We start from the raw sequence: 15,189 nt of genomic DNA, 5'->3' as shown, positions 1-15,189 counted from the left end.
TGCTTTTATTTATTTCAGCAAGGCAGAGTAAAGATGTGTCTTACACATATTTGGCTGTTCAAATCCAATCAACAGCACTACTTTAACATCATGTCTAGAATAAGGTTGTGTCTTCCTGTCACCTCATATTCATCATTTGATCCCAAATTGCTGGAGTTATACTTCACTGTCCAAACACTGGTGGACTTATGATTCTGGACTATACATCTCATTCATGCCAACATTTGAAAAAATGCATCATTTCCCACCACAATATTTAGACAATGTAATATTCTCTCCTGAAATTGTTTGTGTTTTTGTGCAGTTTATCAAACAAAATTGAGGGGGTTACAGTTCTTTGTCTCAGGAGTTGCCATCACTTTCCCAACATTCGGTGGGCTCCTTGCAAAACCACACCACAATCAGCTGGTCTGCAAAATAGAACTGACACAATAAAGACCCGACAATGTGTGGGATTATCTTTGACTTTATTTTGACAATAATTACATGATGTACATAGTGTTTCATTGAAACAAGAGTGTAACACTGGTGGGCGATGCCCTCTGCTCCTGAGGTCAAGAGATGGCTCACATACTCTCTAACCAAGACGTGCATAAAGCATGTGAGAAAAGGTTATCAGGGTCACAAATAGAACAAGTGTGAAGTGTGTTACACAAAGACCACTGCCACTATGTTTTGGTAGGTTCCACTTTAAACATGGTCTTTCAGAATTACAGCAAGTGGAAGAGGGAAAGCTCTCACTATGGTTCCAGAAATGAAAGTGAACAGCTCCATACTGAATCATAGGGGGGGTAAATTGATAAAGACCAAATTCACCAGCTATTTTTACAGCTCTAGTTTTAGTGAAATGCCAATAGAAGGTTAAACAAAACAGAGCATATATACAGTAGTTCAACTCATAGATATTTACACATATATGTACAATATATAAATATAGTAAAATAGATAAAATTACATTGATTTCATGTTCTTCCATAAATAATCGCAGGACAATAACAGTTTGGATGATGTGTGAGGTTAACATTGGAAGTAGTGAGCCGCTCGCCTCGTGTTTGTGACGAGGTGACAAGCCAACATTACACTATCCTTATCAATCATTTCGTAACTTTTTGTACCTACGGTCATGTTTAATAAGGAGAAGCTGCCAACCGTTAGAAAAACACTGACATTTTGACAGATACACTGAGCAGCTCACACGACATTCCTCCGCCTTCCCTCAGTTCTGCATGGAAGCCATTATGTAACGTTGATGTGACGTTTGGTTATGTGCGGTCTCAAAACAGTCAGAAAACAAACTATTTTAGCAAGTTAAACAGGTACATTACAACCACGCATGTGGTCAAATTCAAGATATTCTTCCTTAAAGAAAAAAAGTGTAACGTCCCCCTCCCCTTAGCATCCGGGGGATTTGACAGGGAGCATGCCCCATCGACAAGCAGTAGTGTCATCGCTGTATAAGATTTGAACAAGGTCTTCAATACATTATAATGCGTAATACATTTCTTTAAAAGAGATATTTTGCAACTTCCAGTGTGGGGTTTTGAGAAGGCAGGTTTCGTTGATTCATACTAAGCATTTTACAAGTTAAGCTGACACCACTAGCTAGGTCACACAGCCTTGGTACAAATACTGATAAGCGGTCTAGTAGTCCGTGAACAGACAATTTCCTCACGAGTGTGCTGAACATTAAGTGCTTTTTAAATATAATAACACATATTACAAATACTTTTTTTGGCAATGTTTTAAAAAATAAGAAGTTGAACGCTAAATTATTCACGTCGAGTAGAGTCTGCTGTCATGTTCTCCCCCTGTAATGAGTTCTGGGATTCCAGGATGTCCGCGGTTGCGTGCGGCCTCGGTTGAGAAAAGTTGTCGCCGTGCCCAAAAAGCTGAGCTCACACGCAGTACCTGAATATGAGCTGCAGTGGAACTCTACAACTACACCATCCCTGTTTGAGGCACCGTCAAATGTTTCAACTGTACCAGAATAACAAAAAAAGAGAAAACGCCCAAAACGGGAAACAAAACAAAGAAAGCACAACGAAAGGAAAAAAGATCATCACCACCTGTGTGGCTTAACTGCATACTGTACAAAGTTCAGTACATTCTCATTGGAATGGTATAGTCTCTTGCTTAGAGTTCAAAGCCGAACATTGTTGTATGTGAGGTCATTTTCTTCTTCTTGGGTAGCAGTCTTAGCGGTCAGATGTTTAGCGGCTGAGCTGGTGTGGTGCCCCCCGGTGGATGAGGTATCCTAGTGTCCGTCGGAGGCTTGTGAGGCGTTGTTGATCCAGTCAAGGGTGATGAGGGTCAAGCTGCCGATCATGACGAAGAAACCACTGCACAGGAAGATGGATGCCTGGAGAGAGAGGGAGGACGAGACCGTTGGGCTTTTAGCACAACAAGGCTTTCTTCTCCACTCTATGATTGCTGCTCCTTGCCAGGAGTCACAGACCACAACACCCACAAACACATCAATTCATGGATCAAAAAGGAGCAGGGTTTTTTCTTACCCCAATTTTCTGCACAGACTTCATGGGCTCCTTCTTGACCAGTTTGATATAGAAGGCCGAGGGCAGGATGAAGATCAACATGGCTGCCGCAGATGCACCTGAGGAGGAAGATGACAGGCTCAGTGGGGATGTTCACCTCTTTTCTTTCTCTATTACAACTTCTAGATTCTGTGAACTGCACCTGACCAACTGAACACATTCACTCACCAATGAAGCCGAAGATGTCTCTGATGGTGGGGACGAAGATGACCAGACAATTTGTGCTGGCCAGCAGAACCACGGTGATGATGGTGTGGCGGATCCAGCTGAACTCCTTGGAGGCACACAGTAGCTGGTTGACCGACGTGCGGATCTACAGAGAGACAGAGACGGGGGACCAAGGTCAACATGGTGGCAATGCCGAACTTGACAATGGACGATGGACAGACAGACAAGCTGCCAGCCAGACAGATAGATAGATAGATGTGAGGCTTACAGGAAACAGCACCACAGGGACAGTCAGGGTGACAGCTGTCAGCACGGCCAGACGAACGATGAGTAGGATCACGTCAGACTTGTAGACCTTGGAGTAGGTGTGCAGAAGTTCGGGCTCCACATTCACTGTAAAGCCAATCCAATATGGTCATTTAATTTATGCTTGTTTCCTTTCACTTATAAAGCCACATATTCAATTAATTTCCCTTAGCCTGATGAGTCCACACCTTTCAGATATTCAGATATCCAGACATAGGGCCCATGTGTGACCAACTGGGTATCGAACCCTGGTCAGCAATGCTCTATAATAACCCCTACGGTCAACATTCACTCATTTAGCTGTATTATTGGTGTTCGTTCAGAAATGTCTTTGTAACCTGCATGTTACATGTCCAGTCAAATCAAACTGAGATTGAGAGGTCAATTGTAATACAGTTTAGATTATTCAAGGTTGTGCGTAACTTTCACACCCTAGTTCATTCATTTTCGTCATGTCATCCTTGCTAACGAGGGCCATTGCGTAGCCATACTTTTAGGGAAGTCTGGAACATGACTGGACACCTGCTGCGATTTCCTTGCCATAACAAATGTACAGGATCATTGGTGTATTGGACAGATGATTCTGTGTCTTGTTTTCTCATGGGGGACAGTATTTGCATAACAACTGGTTGTATGAGCCCCAAAACGGACTGTTTCCTTCTCAAACTAGTTTTGTATCCGACTGTTAAAAAATGGATGAATATGTTTCTAAGAGGGGCGGGGGTGGCTCACCGTTGAAGGTCAGATATCCGAAGAGAGCAGCCAGCAGGTACATGATGAACATGGCCAGGAAAGACACGTTGGCCACGCCCTGCATCTTTCTACGGGAACGACTGGGAAAGAAGAGGAGGTTGAGACAACACAGAACCACTGTTCTTTTCTCTTTCTTCCTTCACAAGTACTACAGCTATAAACTGTGTGTGTGTGTGTGTGTGTGTGTGTGTGTGTGTGTGTGTGTGTGTGTGTGTGTGTGTGTGTGTGTGTGTGTGTGTGTGTAGCCTTGACAACGTGTCAGCTGGGTAAACAGCGATAGACTCACTCTTTAAGCTCCTCGTACATGGGCAGGACAGCGGGGTGGCAGACAAAGGCGAACGTCAGGATAGGAACAGCATACACCGTCTGAAGGAGAGAGTTAGGCAAGACCGTTAGACATTTGACACATGTACACAGACACAAAAAAACATTAGATCACACAAAAAACAAACATAAAGACAAGTACGAAAGCACTTGGGCATCCATTAAGTAGTTCTCTTTCTATTTATCGATTTACCACTCAACATATCTGTCCATTTCTCACCTGAGAGTTGAAGACAAAGTATTTGGGTGTGCAGACGTCCTCGTTGTAGACGATGGCGGTGGTGTTGAGGAAGCCCACCGTGTTGTTCAGGACCTTGCTAACCGTCTCGTTCAGTATCACGTCCATGTTAGGGACGTAAGGGCACGGAATCTGGAACTTCTTATAGATCACCTGGAAAAGTAACCATGCCCATTTAGACTCCCATACAAAAGGTACAGACTATTGGCTACATACATTGCTAATTGCCAATATTATAACTACTACAGATTAAAACTCATTACTTTTAGAATGCTTGCTCATGGTCCGGCTAGTGTGAGCAGCAGGTCAGAATTGTAAACCAATGTGTCACAGTTATTCGGGTGTTCTATCTTAATTTGACCAGTTTCTCACTGCAGGGAAATAGTCCTGCAGTGACAGGAAATGTGAATTATTGTATGGATTATAATTAATGGAAATGTGGTTGATACATTTTAGTTAGGATAAATCAAGATTGACAGTATTAAAGTGGAAATGACTAACTTTAGAAGCCGCTTTAAACCTTAAATACACTACAATTTGCATTTCCTACTGTGCAGGAACATTATCTTCGACAACAGAGTTATAAAATTAAGATATCATATCTGTAGGTGAGCCATTCACTACAATAACCTGAACTGTAAAGACCATAACAGCAGAGTAGTTTAGGATGTTGACTCACCACAATCAGAAAGAACACCATGCAAAGCAGGGAGAAACCACTTGTGTAACCAAGGTAACCTGAAGTAAGGTAACAGAGAGAGAAAAAACTATTGAGTACTTCATATACTGTGGAAATGTAAGATAGGAAATATACTAACAACTGTGTAATATCCGTTATAACATATTAAAACTATATTACAATGAATAAGAATGTACTCTAAGGCAATATATTAACTTTATCAGTCAAAAAGGAATCTAATGTAAACAAACTGTTCTGGCCTCTACTACACACATACGTTGCCACAGTGCGTCACCATCCCCTGCCCTTTCACAACATTTTACACAAGTGCTGCATTTTAACACACACACACTATTGTGTCTTACCAAGGTTCCTGAGAAGTGAGAGTGGCAGGATGATGACAACTGACACCAAGATCACAAGATAGTCCCCGTTCGCATACCACTCTCTGGAACGCACAGGAGAGACAAGAACACGTCATACACTGTACACACATCACCACAGTTTAATATAATAACACACAGTTACACCCACACACACATACACACATTCATATCCCAACATTTATCTAGCTTTTGTGAAGAAATATGACCTATATCAAAGCTATTGTAGCGTTCGTTTCTCGTTTGACTGTTGTTGTAAAATACAAACATGGCAGAATGTCTGCAATGCACACATAAATAGCAGCCTGCTCTTAGGGTGGTCTAGCTACATGCTGGCAACACTTCATGAATGTTTGATGGGCCAGTTGGTTGGTCTGAATGAGCTCATCCAGAGGTCTGTCTCGGTGCGGCACTGGCTCTTCTAAAAGGACCCTTTGAACGGCCGCCGACAACACACCGTCCCTGCTCCCTCCTCTCCCTCTCTGCTGAGAGGGACAAAGAGGCCTCTTCACATCTTCCCAGCGCAGCACTCAAAAACAACCCGCCGCCATTTTGAATGACACCAAAGTCACTACTTCACCTCGAGGGTCGACCGCTCAAAAACAACCATGGGCCATTTGTTAAACCAAAGTAACAGCAGACTAAAAGACACACACACACCAACCGACACACAGAATCTAGAGACAAAGCTGCTTACCCATTGGTAGCTCCCACGAAAGCTTGGATAACGATCGGCAGCTCGTACTTCACAATGTAGAGGTAGCTGGACATGGCTGCAAAGGTAAAAGCAAAGTCACGGTTGGTCAAAGTCATATTGTGACTTTTCATCAAAACATGCCTTATTTTGTTCCAAAACAGACATCTCTGAGAATGTTCTAGTAGCACTAACTAAGGATGAATAGGCCTATTGGTTCGCAGAAGGGATGTTTGTTCTATTGGAAAGTCTAGTACCCTTGCAAATATTTATTGTAAACATTTACAGAACCATTTGGTTTAATTGGCTGCTCTTCCTTTTCTATGTGTGACATCACTGACATTTAGACTTTGGACTTTTTTCCACATAGTCTCATTGATCCACTAGGAGTTGACTGTCTCCCCGACTTTGATCTGTCTTCCTGAATGACCATTGAAGTGTCCTTAGTTCTCACCTCCGATGTTCTGCATGGTGATGGAGATGGATGCAGCCAGTTTCCCGGGCATCCCGAAGGCCTTGTAACCCAGCTGTTCATAGACCAGCGACCCTCCTTCATTGGCTGTCTTTAGAAGCAAGTGCACAGAGTACAGGGAGAAGATGGACACAGCCACCAGGAGAATTCTGTTGAGAGAAGAGGAACATTGTATCATGAGTAAGGTACGGAACCAGGCCAAAGGACTGCTATTGCCTGCAAGACTGGTAAGGACTATTATCGACTGCTATTAACCACACTGACACCTAGTAACACGGTTGACTACTGATAAGTGCACATTGGATAAGAACAAGCTTTGTTTCCGTTTGGTGTATTTCACCAGTCCCAATTCAAACATATTATTTTGACTTGATCTCCCAAAGGTTCCATCTGAACGTGAAGACAAACCACACCAAATGTCAACGCAGGGCTTAAATTCACATGGAAAATGTGTTCTGACCATCGCAAGGACACATCTCATGTTGACCATGTTGAGGCTGGGGAAGTGACATACAAGTGACCTTCTCTACTGTACTGTAGCACCCAAACACAGGGATAAATAGGTTCTGTCTGTGAGCTGATCTGCAAAGACCTTGTCATGGGGACAGTTTTGATGCAACACAGCTATGCACAATCCAGATACAGGGATGTGATTGGACAATGGGCTCCAGCTGTGCAGAGCTAACACTGACTCACTGTATTAATAGTAGAAATTGTGCCACTGAGAAAAATTCTCTAAGAGATATGAGCTAGGTTCACGTTATGATGGCTTTGTGCAAATCATTTCACTCACACAACTTCAGAACCACAACACAGTGGTATAGAGACGATTACTCAACTATATCCGAGCACAGCTCTGTCGACTCGGCTACTTCAAATCAAATTTATTTATAAAGCCCTTCTTACATCAGCTGATATCTCAGAGTGCTGTACAGAAACCCAGCCTAAAACCCCAAACAGCAAGCAATGCAGATATAGAAGCACTGTGGCTAGGAAAAACTCCCTAGAAAGGCCATAACCTAGGAAGAAACCTAGAGAGAAACCAGGCTATGAGGGGTGGCCAGTCCTCTTCTGGCTGTGCCGGGTGGAGATTATAACAGAACATTGCCAAGATTTACTTGTCACCATTTACACTTCTGCCCATAATAGTTTAGTCTACATCTCATCACGTCATATGCACTTCACTGACTCATCAAATATACCTTAGATGACCCCAAGGTAATTGTTTTCACTCTGTAAATACTGAATCTACCCAACAGTGAAGTGTTTGCAAATCCCATGGTGTGGAAACCTTTTGCAAACAAAGATCTTTTTTAAACAGAGGCCTTTGTGAAAATACACAAAAGCTTTTATACCCTGAAGAAGGTATGTTATGGAAATGCATAAGCCAAATGAATGAAGTTTTTTTCAGTATGGTTTATATATTTTACAGAATTTCTCCTACTTCACAAAGCTACACTAATAATCAGAGGTATTATATTCATAATTCATATTCATAGCAAGTGGCCCTTCAAACTGGCTACCCACTGGGCACAGAAGTCATTTCAACATCTAGTTTTGATTTACATTTGGTTGATTTGTCAACTAACGTGAAATCAACAAAAAAATGACACCATGTCATTGGATTTAGGTTAAACGTTGTTTGAAATGATGTGTAATGAGTGTAATGGCGAGAAGAAGAAGAGTCTACTGGAATGATCTCATGTGAGGCCCGTTTCCCGTACCTTACACCTTTATATATATCTCTGGCCCCCTCGCAGAAAGATTAGCGCTGCTAAGCGGCTTCCCCCCGGCTTTGAGTGACTGGCCCACATGAAAGGCCCTGATGCTAGTGCGCCACACACCCAACCCCAGCGCTCACACTCGTACGCCCCCTGTTCGTAAACACTGGCCTGCATGGCTACTAGCTACCGTGCCCTGCGGTAGCATAAGCTTTGATCTCTGTGGCTGTACTCACCAGCCTACTCTAACTCCCTTCAGGGTTATCCAATGCCCTGTCTTAGACAAGGACACATCTCCAGTAGACTGTGGAGAAATGCTGTGCTCAGGTTGTATGTACAGTATCTATGCCTCACATTGGTACATATTGAGATGTGTGACCTTATTGTGCTCTACCTGGTGGTATATCACACTGCCAAGTTTAGAATGTGCTGTATTGTCTCTGATATGACTGAGTGCATTCAGACTCAAGACAGTTCCACAAACTATCTTCCACACTAGCAACATACAGTGATATTCTATATTGCATTCTATTCAATGTGATGTTGACTTACATTTGAGTTATTTAGCGGACGCTCTTATCCAAAGCGACTTACAGGAGCAATTAGGGTTAATTGTCTTGCTCAAGAGCACGTCAACAGACTTTTCACCCAGGGACTCGAACAAGCACACTTTGGGTTATTGGCCCAACCCGCTTAGCCGCTAGGTTACCTGTCACTCCTAATTCCTACTACCTACTTCCCAGATTCATAAAGCTGAGCCCCATTTCAATTGTGGAAGTGTATTTTCATTCCAATGATTTATATATACGCTAGTTGACTGACAGGGAGTGCTGTTTTGAAGCCACTGCGCCTTCATCTTGGCACCACCCTCCACCATTGTAAAAAAATAATTTGGAAGCTATGAAATAAATGTATTAATGTGTATATTTGTTTTTGCCACATTTATTAGTTTACTGACACCAAAATGCATAATCGAAATGTGAGCTAAACATAAAAAATGTAAATTCTTTACAATGTTTTTCCATAAAGTATAATTTTTTGAAAGTACTAATGTTACTGTACCCACTACAACAACAAAATACTTAAATACATGTAATTTTGTCCTTGAAAATTTGTATTAAAATACTATAGAATGCCATTCATTCCTATGGAGGACTACTCCTTCTGGGGACTGCCGATATGACCGACCGGTGGCTTCAGCAATCCTGGGACATATCACTGGTGTTAACCTCTTTAAAACAGACACCACTAGTTCTTCGTCACACCTTGCAAGCTGCGGACATTGCCATTGGATGACACAGTGTGAACATTCTGATTGAACCCGCAGTGCAGTTTTCCTTCATTAATCAAATGTATTTATAAAGCCCTTTTTACAACAGCAGCTGTCACTAACTGCTTATACAGAAACCCAGCCTAAAACCCCCAAACAGCAAGCAATGCAGATGTAGAAATAATCTGAAATTGATTTCAATGAAACCCAAGTCTGACACTGGCATACAGGAACACTAGAACTGTACTCACACAAAGAGTGCAATGCCAGTGTTGGCCATGGCGTAGGAGAGACCAAGGATGCCACTGCCCATAATAGCGTTGCCCAGGTTGAAGACTGACATTCCAAAAGAGGCGGTGCCCGGATGCTGTTGAGAATAAAGTAAAATATACCCAGTTAGAAAAAAAACTCAAATAAATGCACAGTAAACCATAAGCCTCAAATTGGGTAACCTATATGTTATCAGTCCAGCACTTACATAATCCGTTTCATACTTCTTCTTGTCCAGGTGGTAGTCTGGAAGGAAGTTTTGACTCTCCGCATCCATATCGGGATATTGACTGGAAATCAAACACGCATAAATCATTTATTTAATGGATTAATCCCATTCCAATTCAGCCTTTAAAACAAACATAATACAAGTTCTACAAAAATAAGCAAGTTGATGACATTTCTGCGGTTAGAAACACAGTCTATTGCAGAGCATCTTCAGACCCAGCAGGCTGCAGTGCCTCACCTGTCAATAGGAACCTTCTTGGTTGGACAGGAACTGTATTCATGACTATTGGAACTGATACTGCTATCCTCATCCGGGGAAATGTTGAAGCGGCTCATCTCTGTTTTTGCAGTGGCCTGTTTCATGCTATAAAATAAACAAACGGAAAACCTTGAATCAATTTGTGTTTATTTGTGAACTTCTTGCCTGTGCCATTCCAACTCTCTTCTTTCATATGACCGTGAGTTCTACCAGGGACGTTGAATAATCAATATTAGAAAGGGAGAGACTAGGCTACTCAATGCGCTGCAGCTACCTCATAAATCTGAAGTCATGTGACCAGACGAAGGGGGGTGACTCATCCCAGGAGCCAGTGGAAAAATACCAGCCGCCCGGCACCCGCGTCTATCCACATCAGCGCAGCGTCACATTCCCAATATGAATGACAAAAGCATTGCGCAAGTCTTTTGATCTCCAATTTCAACGTGTTAAATAAGAAGGACATTGTAATAGGCCGATAAATGTAACTAACAAATCCCGTTTATTTAAACAGAATGTGAGATCGTGTTATTAGTTTAGGGGTTTAAATGATAGAGCACAGCCTAATCTAAAACATTATAGGCATGGGACTGTTAAATAATTAGATTTTGGGCTCCATTTAATAAGATTTCTTCCATGACTGACTGATGGAAACAAAAGGCACGTGCTTGTCTATTATGGGCATGGCACCATTTTGCGCAGAGCTGTAGTCTTATATCTCTTTTAGATATCCTCACCTGTAGCTTACAGGCATTCATTTGGGTTGCATCATTTCTTGGACATTGATGTCTTTTATTTACAAATATCCTAAATAAGGGAAAAGACTAAACCATCAAATCCATTACATTCCTTTCTTGGTTACCGCCCCGACATTCCTCTAAATAATATAGCCCACTAGCCTACAGCGTCAGTGCTATTTATTTATCTCCTTGTGAGTCTGGCCCATTGCGCTGTGTAGCCTAGGCCTATAGCATAGCATCATAAACATTATAAAGAATACAGAAACAACACATCTATAACCTAATAAATCTGATCTTTGCGCCTAATTGATCTTGGCTAATTGACTAGGGAAATAACCTGCAAGAGATGAAATACATCGGCCCGCTATTTCAATACACAATATATAGGCTAATTATTTAACCTATTTTCCAATAGAATAGACTTAATTATTAACAATACATCCATTTACTAGGCCTATAGAATTGTAAATTACAATGTATAGTTTATAGAGAATTACAAGTGAATTAACCTACACCCGGTAACCCAGTATATTTCCCGAAAGACAGTAAAAGATGCGGCGCAGACTGAATCTTACCTTTGAGAAAACGAATAAAATCCCTATGAAAAAGTAGCGATCCTTTTCAATTTGAATTTGAAACAATTCCTTCACCGTTGAATGTCTCCAATATTCTACTAGAAACTATTTATCCTTGAAGTTTTATTCAGTAACAATAAATGTATCTAAGATACAATTCAATTGTCCCAATTAAATAGGAAAATAACTTACAATGTGGATACAATTGTATAAGAATAGCTTAAAATATCAATTTTAAGATGTTATATAAATCAAATTGCCAACGATGTGATACGCAACTTGAATTTACGTTGTTCTAAACGAGGTGGGGTTTGTCTGCACCTTTATATCTATCCAGCGTTGCATCAGCCCGAGGAGGAAGGGGAGTGGCTTTTTGGCTTGGCGACAGGCATAGACTTCACACACACCAGAATGAATGACGCGGTTTGTGTACAAACACACGGTCCAGTAAAGGGGATGGTTCTGAATGCCCTTCACAATGTGCATTCGACTATCTTGATTTCTGCTCATGGAAAAAGTTGAATTCAGATCATGTATTTGGATCACTGTGTCCTCGTTAGTTTTTTGTTATGTGTTGCACTGAGAAGATAATAAATAGCCTAGCCAATAGTCTATACTTTAAACTATAGCCCATAGTAGTCTAGGCCTACATTCCTTTGGTTTAACCCACCCCGATAATTAGGCCATGGCTCCTTTTCTGGACCGTTTTTACTTGGTTCCCGGACATGAAATTGACCAGACGATTAACTGATGAGAAAGCACGAGATTGTGTGTCAGTAGAATTTAAAATGCGACCAACGCTTCAAAGAAGACCTCCCAGTATCAAGAAGATTAACGTACGCAAACGAATCATGTGACGACGGTTCAGTGAGCGCGCCAGGAATCCGTGTCATCCCAATCCCCTTGTCATGAAGTGACTCCCTCACATCGGCTTTAGGTTCACACTCTGCTCCTTTGCGAGTCTAAGCAGCGCGTTGGTTCTCTCAACCATGCTGTTAAAGTTATGTTTACACACTCTTTCTAAGCACACTAAGCTACCCCCTACTTCACACACAGGCTCTGACTTCCTGTTATGGTTACCTGTGTCTCTCACACACACACACACACACACACACACACACACACACACACACACACACACACACACACACACACACACACACACAGCTGTTTCTTCATTGTAGCCCATACATGTTAGGCTATTACACATGTCTTAGGCTATCACTTTATTATTGTCCATAGCAGGGTCAATGTTTCTCAGTATGCTACACATTTTAGATTGATTCAGCTGGGGTGTCTGACATTGAGGTGAAATCACACAGTTTCGTAACAGAGACCCCGTTCCCATTCATTATGCAACCATATTAGAGCAGTCTTTATGTCTAGCCTTCTGGTCTTTACTTTGGCTTCATGAACTTGTGACACAAATACAAATGAACCCATGGCACTGTTAGAAAATAAGGATCTCTGAGAACAAGTTTGCAGATGAACAAAGTTAATGTTGTTTGGTGGTATGAGACCAGTTGGACCTCAGTGGTTAGGGTTAGTTGCTTATTCGGGAGATAATACTGTTAAAGGACCACTCGTCTACAACGTCCACTATTTGTGCCAGGTTCATTTCCATGTGATAGTAGAACGGTATACATTGTAAAACATACTAACCCTGTGTACGTATGAACAGCCTCCCAGCCTATAGACCAAAACATAGCAACACAGATGTACACACTACACACACACACACACACACACACACTCACACACACACACACACACACACACACACACACACACACACACACACACACACACACACACACACACACACACACACACACACACACACACACACACACACACACACACACACACACACATTATTCCCCTCTCAGTCACACATGAGTTAGTTTGTGTATAGGTCTGTGGGAGCCATTGTTTGGGGCTTTAGAGTGACCCTGCCAAACTAAGACTGATCAGGAAAGTGGAGCAGGGCCTGGATTTGGGCCGATTCCCCAGCCTCGCCATGGCCCTATGCTACATTAACGCATCATTTAAGGTGACGCGTCCAGACACAGGCCGTGGGGTAGGCACCTCAGGAGTGGAAATTATCTTAAATGAACATAACTTTTGACTGATATACGAGAGTGTGAAGCCTAAATGTTGTCAATGTCTGTCTATGGATTTGGATGGAATGCATCCAATTATGTATTTCTATAGGACAATGTAGTATAAACAATTGTTTGGTTTATCACCTGTGTACCCTGTTACTGTCCCAAATACCTGTATGAGTAGCTTAAAGCATTTCTACCACCTTAATTAAAATGCTGCTGAGTATTCTAGTTCAGTGGTGTGCTAATAAACCAATAGCCTACTGTCAGCTGATTGGCTGCAAGAGGTGAGAGATATTTAATTTATCAACCATTTCCTGTTCACATTTTTGGAAAAGAAGTGACTAACTTGAAAGTAAAGCAACAAAAAGGCATAGCAAAGGAGATCTACTTTTAGACTGTGCCTCTTTGTCTCTGATATATATATACATATATACATATATATATATATATATATATATCCTTTTTCAGGACCCTGTCACTCAAAGATAATTTGTAAAAAGCAAAATAACTTCACAGATCTTCATTGTAAAGGGTTTAAACACTGTTTCCCATGCTTGTTCAATGAACCATAAACAATTAATGAACATGCACCTGTGGAACAGTTGTTAAGACACTAACAGCTTGCAGACGATAGGCAATTAAGGTCACAGTTATGAAAACCTAGGACACTAGAGACGCCTTTCTACTGACTCTGAGAAACACCAAAAGAAAGAAAGATGTGGCCAGGGCAATAAATTGCAATGTCCGTACTGTGAGACATCTAAGACAGATCTACAGGGAGACAGGATGGACAGCTGATCATCCTCGCAGTGACAGACCTAGTGTCAGCTACAGGATGGCAACAACAACTGCCCGAGTTACACCAGGAACGCACATTCCCTCCAGCAGTGCTCAGACTGTCCGCAATAGGCTGAGAGAGGCTGGACTGAGGACTTGTAGGCCTGTTGTAAGGCAGGTCCCCACCAGACATCACCGGCAACAACGTCGCCTATGGGCACAAACCCACCGTCGCTGGACCAGACAGGACTGGAAAAAAGTGCTCTTCCCTGACGAGTTGCAGTTTTGTCTCACCAGGGTGATAGTCGGATTCGCGTTTATCGTCGAAGGAATGAGCATTACACCGAGGCCTGTACTCTGGAGTGGGATCGATTTGGAGGTGGAGGATCCATCATGGTCTGGGGCGGTGTGTCACAGCATCATCGGACTGAGCTTGTTGTCATTGCAGGCAATCTCAACGCTGTGCATTACAGGGAAGACATCCTCCTCCCTCATGTGGTACCCTTCCCGCAGGCTCAACATGACATGACCCTCCAGCATGACAATGCCACTAGCCATACTGCTTGTTCTGTGCGTGATTTCCTGCAAGACAGGAATGTCAATGTTCTGCCATGGCCAGCGAAGAGCCCGGATCTCAATCCCATTGAGCACGTCTTGGGACCTGTTGGATCGGAG

The 15,189-nt window shown here is 42.2% G+C and overlaps 1 protein-coding gene across 1 annotated transcript; it reads right to left on the bottom strand.

Moving 5' to 3' along the window:
* Window positions 1–450: 450 nt before the first annotated feature.
* On the bottom strand, window positions 451–11,935 carry LOC112264560 (sodium-coupled neutral amino acid transporter 2-like). Its single transcript, XM_024441238.2, has 15 exons — window positions 11,630–11,935; window positions 10,297–10,422; window positions 10,039–10,120; window positions 9,812–9,927; window positions 6,552–6,718; window positions 6,101–6,176; window positions 5,386–5,468; window positions 5,021–5,079; window positions 4,324–4,494; window positions 4,066–4,145; window positions 3,759–3,859; window positions 2,989–3,113; window positions 2,721–2,865; window positions 2,514–2,611; window positions 451–2,359 (listed from the first exon to the last, which is right to left on the bottom strand). Exons 2-15 carry the CDS (start codon window positions 10,419–10,421, stop codon window positions 2,255–2,257), a joined length of 1,533 nt encoding a protein of 510 aa, XP_024297006.2. The 5' UTR covers window position 10,422; window positions 11,630–11,935; the 3' UTR covers window positions 451–2,254.
* Between the last annotated feature and the right edge of the window lie 3,254 nt (window positions 11,936–15,189).

Source organism: Oncorhynchus tshawytscha, linkage group LG15 (assembly GCF_018296145.1).
Source record: "Oncorhynchus tshawytscha isolate Ot180627B linkage group LG15, Otsh_v2.0, whole genome shotgun sequence".
NCBI lineage: Eukaryota > Metazoa > Chordata > Actinopteri > Salmoniformes > Salmonidae > Oncorhynchus > Oncorhynchus tshawytscha.
This window is presented reverse-complemented; position numbering and strand designations above follow the sequence as displayed.